The sequence below is a fragment of the Centruroides sculpturatus genome, unplaced genomic scaffold (genome assembly GCF_000671375.1).
Source record: "Centruroides sculpturatus isolate CEXI.00-Female unplaced genomic scaffold, Cexi_2.0 scaffold1300, whole genome shotgun sequence".
In the NCBI taxonomy this organism is placed as follows: Eukaryota; Metazoa; Arthropoda; class Arachnida; order Scorpiones; family Buthidae; genus Centruroides; species Centruroides sculpturatus.
The window spans coordinates 109,451-121,859 of NW_019385442.1; the positions used below are offsets into that span (position 1 = coordinate 109,451).

Sequence of the window (12,409 nt, forward strand, 5' to 3'; positions counted from 1 at the left end):
TCCTTTATAAATTAGAATATTGAAAATAATACTTAGATATATTCAAGGATTTATATTATGTAGTTAATTCTTAAATATTTTATCCAGGAAAAAATCAAAGAAGAAAAGGGAAGACTTATCACTGTTGCTCACTTATCGGCACTTATTGTGCTACCACCAATATTTGTATACATTTTGGATTGCCATCCAGGTATAATTTTATGTATTTAAACATCAATCAAAACCTTGACAATCTAGTAAATAATTTAATGAAAAATTTGACAAACATTTTCAATCTTACACAAGATCTGCTTTAGGTCAACAACATTGAAAGATCAAAAATGTTCGTTGAATTTTACATTAAATTATTTACTGGGTTTTCAAGGTTTTGGTTGATGTACTTATTGTTCCAGTTATCAGGAGGAAGTTAATTTCATTATTCATTATTTTATAAATTCATTATCATCATACACCATTAATGAATTTAGGCCATGTTGACTCATTTCAGTCTCAACTAGACAGGATCTAGGAGTTGTTTTAGTGGATGTCCTGGTTGTCTTTGTCCTCATGGATGATACTGTAAAACTGCATTAGGTATCTTACCTAGTAGCATTCAAGATACATGTTGAAGCCATTTTTCTCTACGTGTGGAGAGTTTTTCAATTAATGGTTGTGTGAGGATAACCAGGGATAGTATATATTGTGTCTACCTCTTACTGGCAACAGATCTGTAAGATCTGTCCACTGAGTTGTAGGATGGCATTAATTATGTGGTCATTAAAGTTTGGGAGATAGGCGATCCTGAGATTGTCCTCTCCATTGTCAGGATTCCCGGCACCAGTTAAACTATTGTTCCGCGGTTTAACTCTTATTCAATTATTAGTGGAAAAATTTAAGTAGAAGGGCTATTTCTGCGAGTGAGGAGGATATGTAGGATATATTTCAGAGTCATGGCCCAATTAATTAAAACAAACAAGATTTAATAAAAGAAAAGTAAAATACAACAATACAATATTGCGAGAATAATAATTCTAATCTATTCTGTTCACGTGAGAGAGAGCTTACAATATTAGATTTATACTACCTTAACTCATATAGCATCTGTAATCTTCTGTAGAGGAGGACAGGAGATGGAGAATGAATGGAGGATCATCTTCTCTTATGAAGGTGCACAACATTAAAATATTGAGATGGAGACTGTTTTTTATGGCAGCAGACTGCCTGGAGTTATGTGGCAATATCTGTCATGAGAACTGCCTCCTATGGCATCTCAGGGTCTTCGAGAACTGTCCTTCTATGTGGCAATATCAATTATTATGAACTGCCCCAAATGGTGGGAAAATCTTTTTTTAGTTCCTTCTTTGGCCAATCTAATCCAAGACACACACAAGATGTGTAACGAGTGCAGAAAGAGTAAACAGACATATGGCCATCAGAATTATAGATAAGGCCGTATGGGAAAGGATGTTGATTTCTCTTTTCTCCAAAAATGATGAATGTAACTTCCTTTCTTGATAATAATATTTAGAAAAATATATTTTCTTGTAATAATTAATCTAACAAATCCCAATTTTCACAGTTGCATATTGAGTTCTTCCAAAATGTCCTTATTTTTTCAGTGCTCCAGTAGTGTATATCCAACTGTTCAGCACATAAACCTCATTTCAGCTGCCTGTAATCTGTTAATATCTTTCTTCTTTAGGGCCCAGATTTCACTTCCATACAAAAGAGTTGGAAGAGCCAGAGTTTTATATAATTTTAGTCTGGAATGTTTTTGTACAAGGTGGCAACAAGTGCATCCAACAATGTTAAAAATTCTTAAAAATAGAAAAACATTACAAAATCAGATTAGTAAATGATAGAATAATAGTTCTGTAAACATTTTTATATTACTAAACTATAACATTGTGCATTAAACTTTTCTGGAATTTTACTTTCAAGGTTCAGAGGTGTGCATTTTTTAGGATATAATATATTCCAGTCATACAGTGTTTGAACTATAACTTAATATCCTAGGATAAAAGTATGGTATTTAATAAAATATTTAGATTTGTAAATGAATTTTTAAGAAATCTTAAACAGAGTTATTGAAAAATACTATTCTATTTTTCAAATTGTTTCATCCACCTGATCTAGTTAAGAACTGTTAGAACAGCCAAGTATTTATATGCTGAAAGTTTTATAAGCCATGAAACATATACTCTGTATCTGTTGTTATCAGTTCATGATAAATGAATAAATAAAATAGTGAACTCATTTATTGGTCTTATTCTCAAAACTGCATGCCCTTTGTCCATTTTGTTTACTAAACTGTGGCATAGGAGTGGTCTTCTATGTCAATATTTATCAACTTTGCATGAGTACTTTTATCTCTTGTAATTCCCTTTGCTTGAGAGCAAATTTTTTTGGAATTATATATTAAAATATTTAATAACAATTAATCCCAACAATGTCAATAAACTTTTTTAGTAGTTTTTATATACATAGCTAAATATATATATTAAATCCCAACAATGTTAATAAACTGAAATGCTATATATTCCGTGGATGAATCTTCACACACAAATTTTCACTCCTTAGATTTCATTGAGAAGTCCAAGGTAGTCTTTAGAACGTATGAATTAGATTGGCATATATTTTGTCACCTTCTCTATGTCCTCAGTAAATGTGCTCTTCTTTGTTCAGTGATCTCTTCATTCAGCTCTGTGGATTTGCATTCCAGACAAAATAAAGTCCATCAAGAAGAAAAAAAGAAAGATGTAATTCCCTCATTTGATTTGTTCTTATGTCCTTTCGAATTGTCACAAACATCTTTCCCCCAATCAGTATGCTCCACAAAGATGGCCTGGTTGACCTTGATCCTCTTTGAATGCACACCTGGCAAACTGAGACCATTTTCACCTCCAGTAATAGTGTTTGAATGAGGCATAATAACTGCTCAGGATGGAAAGAGAAAAGAAAAAATAAAAAACAAACATGAAATGGGAGTGCCACACTCTAAATAGATGCACAACATTCAAAGAGATAAAATACCAATGTAAATCTCTTACGGGTTTGGCATTATGGTTCTATACTATTTCTGTCATTCAGGAGATATTACAAATGTTTAGTTTTTCTTAGCTTCTAAGATTTATTTAGGAAATACAGTGGGTGATCGGTTAACGAACATAATCTGTTCCAAGACTTTTTTACTATCCGAATTGTTCGTTAACCGATTATCGATTTACCATAGGTTTTAATGGGAATTTAATTTGTTCTGGAGACCCCCAAAAATAAAAAAATATATACTTTCTTACTATGTTTATTTATATGTAATAATAAAAATACATACATACATAGTCTTGCATTTTTATTAGTCATGTTTTTTCCATTTGAAAAGGTTAAAGAATCTGTCTAATATCGATTGCTTTTCTCTCTTCTTCAGGATTTTTCATAAGTAATTAATAGCATTGCAATTGTAGAAATCCCCAAGCCTCAACCTGGTTTGGATGCGATTCTAAGATCGTTGTTCTGACATCCTCCCACTTCTTCTTCAAAGGATTTTTAATAACAGATATTGGCATTAATTTTTTTTTTTCAGAAGAAAATATATCTTGTTGAATTTCTTGGTGTTCCATTATGAACTCTTCGACGTTCTTTATTTCTCAGATGTGATTTTTTTTTTTTTTACTCCTTTAGCTGCTTGAGTCTTCTTGATTATACAGTATTTTTCTTAAATAAGATTGAACTGCGACCTACTGTAGACCTGTTCACACCATACTTCCCAGCAACATTAGGCATCTTCTGCCCAATCTCTATCTTTGCTATTATACTCTCACCTTTCGAAAAGAAAAACAGACGCAAAACTTAACGAGTCCCTACCCAACAGTCTCGCAATTACATAAAAGAATTGTTTTGTCAGAAAAATAAAAGGCTGGAATTACAAGGGAGAGTTTCAAAGTTCAGAGGAATACTATCCAATCGGTATATACCAGCTTGAGTGTCAATGTTGACGTCTCTCACACTCCGAAAAGTTTCGAATTGTTGCCCAAAGATAAAGGAAGACCAATCGGTATTCATTATTTTATGTCGCTTCTTCTTGTGTTTGTTCTGTGGGGTGTTCATTAACCAATCACCCACTGTATATATAACAGTGGCGTGCTGTCCGTGGAAGCTGTGGAAGCATCACTTCTCTTGTATTTTCAAAAATATAAATACCTATTGTGTGATTATTTTCATATTTTAATGTACTTTGAATTCATTAAAATTAATATTTTATTATAACCGCATTATGTATCTTATTACAAATATCTATACATGTAAAAAACAATGGTAACATTGCTATTGTATATTTCAATATAAATTTGTATGCATACTGTATTCCCAATGGAAGCGCTGTATTGTCAAATATGGGCCAGCTTTCACTGCAAAAAAATATCTGAATCGTGTGAAGCAGCCAGATTGTACGATTATTTGTGCATGCGCTTTACAGAGCATCAATCTCACATGGTTTAGCTGGTGGATGCTACACACCAAAATATCATATAATGCTTCCAATGATTCTATCCAGGACCATCAAGCTTCCCTATCATCAAATGTCACCACACGCCACTGATGTAGGAAATCTAAAAATTTCCTTATATACTTATGTCCTATTCTTTTATGGTAATCTTAAACTCTTTCTCTCTAAAAAGAAGCATCCATAAATCAACCAGCAGTTTGACATAGTTCTGTCAATGTAATCCTGGTTGAGATCATTAGGATATTTATCATGGATCTCCTCCAGTCTGATAATGTCTGTACATATTGTGTAGGTTTAATGGTGTACTGATTTTGTCTGCAAGAGTTACTGCTTTATGCAGTTGTGATGTATCTTGTTTTCTGTAAAAAAATTCAGTGTCTCTGTAATGAAGATTTACTATAATTTTTGTACTGTTCTCTAAATTATTAATTCTTAACTATTTGATAATTTATTTCATTCAAGTTATCTTATATTGTTTTTATAGTTGCAGCCTCGATATTGATGGGAGAAGTTAGCATAATATTTCTTAAATTAGTTTCTTATCATATGGTTAATTATTGGTGCAGAAAAAGCCAGAAGACAATCACTAACCGCACACGTGGTCGATCATACACTGCAGTTGGTGGTTAGTGTGCTTTCATTAAATAATAACTGTTTAGGTTTTTTAAATTTTAACATTTTTGATAACATAATCTTTTTATAATTTTTACTTTATATTAGAAAGCATAGATTATTTAAATGGTGATTCTTCTGATTCAAAGTCTTCGTTAGTACATTATCCAGATAATTTAACAGTTAAAGGTAAAAATCTTATAATTTATTTAAATATTGTTTTTAATTTATAAATTTTTAATTTTTTTTTGTTTTGTAGAACTACAAAGCATAATTTATATTAATTTTTTTATAGATTTATATTACTTCATGTTTGCTCCTACTTTGTGTTACGAACTCAATTTTCCTCGTTCTGATCGTATTCGCAAAAGATTTTTGATTAAAAGGTTGTTAGAAATGGTAAGTTGTACATTTAAAAATTTATTTGATTTTAAATTATTTGTGATTTATTATAATTAGTTTTATTTAAAGAAAAATCGAAATTTTAAAAGATTACTAATGAATGAATTTTGATGAATACATAAAAGGCATAGTTAAGATAAAATTCTAAATTAAGAGAGTTTTTTTATTTTTATAATTACATGCATGATATTGAATCCTTTTGACATTCTTGACTTCAGTTATTTAGATTCAAAAATAATATGTATATATTAAATTTATTATTACTGTTGTGAGAACCAAGGGGGTATAGTGCCGAGCTTCTCCCCACTTATTGACTTCTTTGTCAGGGTATTTAAGAATATTTAATATATATAATGTCAGGCTTATCTGCTAGTTCTGAATAAATTAATCAATTTTAGACTGAATAAATATAAAAATTTTGTTCAATTTGATATCTACAAATGTAAATATGTAATTTATTATATAATTTAAAAATTTTTTAATTTCTGTGTACAGTCTTCTTATCTTACATTTTATAGTTTTTGTGCACTTCTATTGCTTGAAAAATAATTAATAGATTTTCACAAACATATTCTTATGATATAAGACAATAATAACTTGCATAAACTTATTTCAAGGTAATGTTTTTTAAATTACTGAACTTTTGAAAATATTAGCAGAAAGTTTGTGACTTTCCACAATAATTATAAATAAATATTTATATTTATAAAATGCCTTCATTACCTCTTACTTATTTAGCTGTTGCACTATAAATTATAGATAGGAGAGAATATTCAGTTCTGAAGAGAAATAGTTAGCCACTTGTTAAATTATATATTTTTTAAAAACATTGATTACTTCTTTTTTAATCTGCAAAAACGTTTTTTTATTTTCAGTTTATTCTTATACAAGTGATACTTGCACTTATTCAACAGTGGATGGTACCAATAGTTAACAATTCTTTCAAACCTTTGCAGGTATCTAATAAAAACAAGATTTTAAATTTGAAAATATCCTTTACATAATAATAATTATAAAATTTTTAATAGGAAATGAAGATTTCTCATGTCATAGAAAGATTATTGAAACTAGCAGTAAGTTTGCATTTTGTTTAATTGCAAATAATTGAAAAATATTTCTGAAGACAATTCTTTAAAGAATTCATCATTTAAAAAGAAAGAAAGAAAACATATTTTAAGTAGAGATTTATTTTTAGCAATTTCAGCTTGCCACGTAATCATATGAGGAGAGAACTCATGTAATGTAAGGAGCTGGCTTTGTTTATTACTTTCCAGCTAAATGCCATGAGAAATTTTTAAATCTTGAACAATTATTTACTTAAGGGATAGCATTGAACTTTACATAAATAAACAACCTTTGCTTTTTATTCATCTTTGAATGATAATATATACACACACTCCCATTGTGGTATGAAGTTAAGAGCAGTGATTCTTGGATTTGAAAAAAAAAACTTGTTAATTTAATTACATATTAAAATTAACAGGGTATTAAATGACATACATACCAGAAATTTCCTCCATTAAATCCAAAGTCCATTAAATTGAGGCTTTACTCTAATAACTAAACAATGCAACACTTTGGAGTTAGTTATTTATGTTAGTCAGATACTACAACTTAGTATCACCAAACTCCTTGCAAGTTCTCTTTTCATTTGATTACCTGGTGTAATGTTTTTAATTTGAATAAAAAGTAGGTAGGTATCAAAGTTTTGAATCTGAATATTTATTTTCAATACAGTATATAGAATATATAAAGATGTCAAAACTTGACTTTTATTGGATCATGATTAGACTAATTAAGAAAGTATATTGAACAATTTTTAGCATTTAATTATTTCCATGTTATTACATTTAGAAAAACACATTTATAAAGTATATTTAGCTTCACAATTTTCAGAAATTTAATTTTTATTTTAGCTAACTTTAAATTTTAAGTGAAATTTTTAAAATATTCAAATGGCAAATGCATTATAATGAAATTACAATAACTATTAATTATTTTTTTACAACAATAATACTATGATAAACATTATATAATAAAAATATTTCACACAATGAATGATGAAAACAAATTATTCATTTTATACATTTATAATTGAAATTTATATGTATAATTTTAAATACTGTTTTAATATCTGAATGAATGTAATTCTTTTTGGGGATCTTTACTAATAATTTTTTTCAGATTTTAACTTTCTCTTTAATTAAATAAAATATTTTAATAGGTTCCTAATCACTTCATCTGGCTACTATTTTTTTATTGGCTTTTTCATTCTTGTCTAAACTCATTTGCTGAAATATTAAGATTTGCTGATAGACAATTCTATAGAGATTGGTGGTAGGTATTTCCTGCTATAATTATTGTTCATTACTAACAATTTATAATTTTTTCCTTGAGAATACTAATTTGTTATCACTCAGATTAGTGAATATTGATAAAATATAATTCAGTGAATTACAGCTTTTGGAATATATAATTTAAATATATTAAAATATTACGTTTATGATTTATTTTTTTCATTATTAATTGCTGAACCTTATAATCTAATTTGTTGAAAGGAAAAGCAAAGTTATTCTCTACTGATTTCAGTCATGTCCTGTTCAAACTATAGTTATTGGTATTATTTCAGTGAGATTCACAATCTAATTGAATTTCATAGGCAGGCAAAATTTTTTGTCTTCAATTCTCAACACTAATCAGAATGAGTCGCAAGATTTTTTGATGACATTGACCAAAGAAACCCAGAATGCATTTTTGGATCAAGGGAGTAATCATCAATCAGTGGTGGATGTTGAATAAGGTTTGTCCATTGTTGAACTTGGATGAGAAGCATTTATTAGATAAGTTAATTGTACCTCATGCCAAATAATGATCTAGTTTAATGTTATGATATATTGTATTGTCTTATGGCATTAAAAGCAATGTTTTATTCAAAAAATTGCAACTCTCTTCAGGCTGATTTAATTAGACTCAGACTGACACAATTTTTCATATTTTTGTTTTCATACATTTCAAATGAAAAATCCTGTTTGATCTAATGTAATCAGCCTGAAGATGATAGTTGAAAACTATTGAAAATATTTGCAATTTTTTGAAAACATTGCTTTTAATGCCATAAGACAGCCAATACATTACATCATAAAATTGTTAGAAATGGATGCTTCTGGTGTAAGTATGTTAAATTGTCTTTGACATTACACAGTAAAAAATTACAGTAAAGACTGCATTACTCATACTTTGGTACTGAGATCAAGTTGTTGATCTTTACAAATTTTTCAAGTTGATCCACATCCAGCATGGTGTGACTATTATCTAGCTATTTTGCATTTTTGATCTTTCCTCATAATTTCCATTGTTTGTTGATATTGCTCCTAGATTGATAACATCATACTAAAAAAATTCATACATCAAAATTAAAGTTGGAGGAAGGATTGATTATCTTGATCAATTTTCACTATTTGGCACTTGGAATGGTTAAGGAAATAAATAAATTTTGTACATTTATTTTACTTGTATGATACTAAAGTTTAAATTTGAATGAAGTAGAAAGAATAATTATTTACACTTCTTAGTAATTACCAAATTTTAAATTTTGATACAGAGCAATAGTAATTTACTATATTTTAGATTATATATTCAAAGCACTTGTAATTCACTAAATTATATTGTCAGAATTACCTTATTATAACAAATATACTAAATGTTTTATTAATAGGAATGCTGAATCAATTAATCAATTTTGGAGAAACTGGAATATTCCTGTACATCAATGGTGTGTTAGACATCTTTATAAACCTCTTCTTGTTCAAGGATTTTCAAAACTTCAAGCAAATATTGCAGTATTTGTTGTATCAGCATTTTTTCATGAGGTATTAAAAATATATGTTGTTATTTTTGTAATCACCAAAAAAGAGGTTTGTGGGCAAATAAACAAATTTGTTGTCCTTCCAATCTGACATTCACTAGAGGTCAAGAACTACTCGATCTGTGAATTAAAATTGTCTTCTGAGTGGTTCTTGATTTCTGATGAACGTTGGATTGGAAGGACAACAAACCCCCTTTTTGGTGGTTACAAAACTAAGATAATATTCAGCAAATATTCCTGATATTAACTTATATATTTATAATTATAGATTATTTACATTATATATTTACATACAGATTTATTTCATATTACAATATTATCAATATATAAAAATACAGTTGTCCTGTCTATCTCAATCTCAGAGAAGGAAAAAATTCAAGATAGACAGGTTTCAAGATATAGCAGTAATAGTAATAAGTTTGATTGTAGGTATGATATTTTTTTAAGATATATCAAAAAAGTACTGATTTGTTTTGGTTTTATTCGTAAGTCATTATCAAATAAGAATTTGATATTATGATCAAAAAAAGAAAACTTATTTTTTTATAAGTCCTTCCTTATACAGTAGAGCATCAATTATCCAATTCAATTGGGGACTTGGGTTGTTCAGAAAATTGATTTTTCAGATAAATTAAACATTATATTAAATTATAATATCAGTTAATATTATGTAAAGAAAATAAAATACGTATGCATTTTAAAAAAGAAACATTTAATCTTATACAGTCTTGGGTTTTATAAATCTTGGGTTTTGAATGCCTCACTTTTTGAACAATTCGGTTCAAGAGCAAAATTTTGAATTGCTGTTAATCCTGGTTGCCATATGATAACTTGGTTGCTGAACAAGCTACTTGGCAAGAGCCTGCCACAGATGGTCAACTCCCTATACTTCCAATGTTAAAGAAGTCAATAGACCAACCAATCAATGACAGACTACTAATTCAGAAGTTATTGGTGCCAAGATTTCCTCGCATCATTAGTTGTCATGACGTGAATCATCAATTATGTTGCTATTTCAATTAGATTTTAATGTGTGTGCAGGAAATATACTATTTTCATTTTTTGGTACATGCCACAGTTGAATCTAAATCTAATTAATTAATAAAACCTGCATTAATTGACATTTGTGTAATATAAACGACATCCAAGAATTTGTGTTCAAAGATACTTAAGTTAAATTAACTATTTTTATGGATGATTTCTGAACATGAAACTTCTTTTGCTGGGAGACCTCTGACACCATTCCTTTGCTTGTTCCTTTGTTTCAGAATCATAGTAATGAAGCCACATTTCATCTATAGCAGTGGTTCTCAACCGGGGGTACAAACATAAATCGAAGGGGTACATCTAACTTTCATTATAAAATGGCGTATGTTAATCAGTTTGCTGTAAATTATTAACACAAAAAACAAAAAACGACAAAAACTTGCTTTAAAATATCCCAGTGTGAACACCGATTTCCCTTTTAACAGTCTAAACAACTTGTTTATCCACTTGATTTGCCTGTCTATTTGTGCTGAGTGAACATGTAGTCTAGTAAAATTACGGTTTAACCGATGATTTTACTAGACTAACTAAATTTTTAGGTAAATTAATGTTCGGTTAAACCGAGTATTAATTTTAGAATAGAAAAAAAATTTTCTTTTCTATTCTATAATTATTGCTCGATAAGATTGGGTCTTTTCGTGTTGTTACTGGACTACTGGTATTAGGAATAATGAGGCCTGGATCGTACCCCAACCATGAAATGCGTGTCACTGCATGCGCGCATTACTTGATATTTAGCAAATTTAGATGTTACATTTGTTACAAAAATTGAAAGATTCCTGTATTGTTCCGCACATTATAAATTCGCAGCCATTACTTTCGAGGTCGGTACACAATTATAATCTCTATTTAACAACGTGGGAACCAAATTTTGAAAAAATTTCTGAAGATTTATCGCAACAAATATCCCATTAAATTTTGTTAGAAATTATTTTAAAATAATTTAAATTTTCTTTATTGTTAATTATAATTATTTATTTTTAGGAAATGTAATTTATGCATGTATTCTGTGATTTTATATAATATACTTATCAAATAATAATAAATAAATGTATGTACCTAATTAACTTTATTATTATTTACGCAAAATAAGTAATTCACTTTTAGTTATAGTTAGTTAGTTTTTTATAGCGCTCAGTTATAAGGACTGTATACATCTAACGCAGTAATTATAAAATTTACATACAAAAATATAAGGGATACTGGAGAAACAACTAATGGGCTAATGGGGTACATCAACAAAAAAGGTTGAGAACCACTGATCTATAGTCACTAATTGGGCCATGAAATCCTCAACACCAACCTGGAACTATGCCAAAATGGCTTTGTAGGCAATCATGTAATTCCACTTCTGGTCTGCACTTAAAAGTTTTGTTTTTAAACCTATATAATACTGAAATCATACATATATTTATGAAAAGAGATTTTTACTTATGTTCTTTGAAAGAGAAATGTTATCATCTACTATGTTAATTCAGAACTACTAGTGTTTATTTTATTTAATCATTTATTATTAACAAGAGAAAATATTAAAATATTTAAAAAGTTACAAAATGATGTTTATAAAGCTGTTTTAAGGTATAAAAGTTTAAAATCTCTCATATACAAATTATTATTATTATCTAATATATTGTATATTATGAGAAATATATTTTTCATATTTATAAAAACTTATTTACATGTACAATTTCATACTTCAAATGCATATGATGAAAATAACTTTCAATGTAACCAATAATTATTGAGACATGTTGATTATTGTTTCAGAATAAAGATTTAAATTTTAGCTTCATATCTGTATGTAATTTCATTCAAAATTATCAATTACAGTATTCTCATTTTTACTAACATTCTATTTGCTTTTTAGTACTTAGTCAGTTTTCCGTTGAAAATGTTTCGATCGTGGGCATTTTTTGGAATGCTTAGTCAAGTATGTTTTTCATTTCACCTTCTTATAATTGTATGTAATTCTGAGATACTAATAACAAATTTTTTACAAATAT

The 12,409-nt window shown here is 28.5% G+C and overlaps 1 protein-coding gene across 1 annotated transcript in view; it reads left to right on the forward strand.

Moving 5' to 3' along the window:
- LOC111639054 (diacylglycerol O-acyltransferase 1-like) overlaps positions 1-12,409 on the forward strand; it is a 31,569-nt gene that overhangs the window by 18,437 nt on the left and 723 nt on the right. Inside the window, exons 6-14 of the mRNA XM_023384825.1 lie at positions 88-190; positions 4,965-5,105; positions 5,201-5,281; positions 5,388-5,491; positions 6,370-6,450; positions 6,523-6,567; positions 7,719-7,831; positions 9,210-9,363; positions 12,274-12,336. Of these exons, the coding sequence (XP_023240593.1) occupies positions 88-190; positions 4,965-5,105; positions 5,201-5,281; positions 5,388-5,491; positions 6,370-6,450; positions 6,523-6,567; positions 7,719-7,831; positions 9,210-9,363; positions 12,274-12,336 (885 nt within the window). The remainder of the gene's footprint in view (positions 1-87; positions 191-4,964; positions 5,106-5,200; positions 5,282-5,387; positions 5,492-6,369; positions 6,451-6,522; positions 6,568-7,718; positions 7,832-9,209; positions 9,364-12,273; positions 12,337-12,409) is intronic.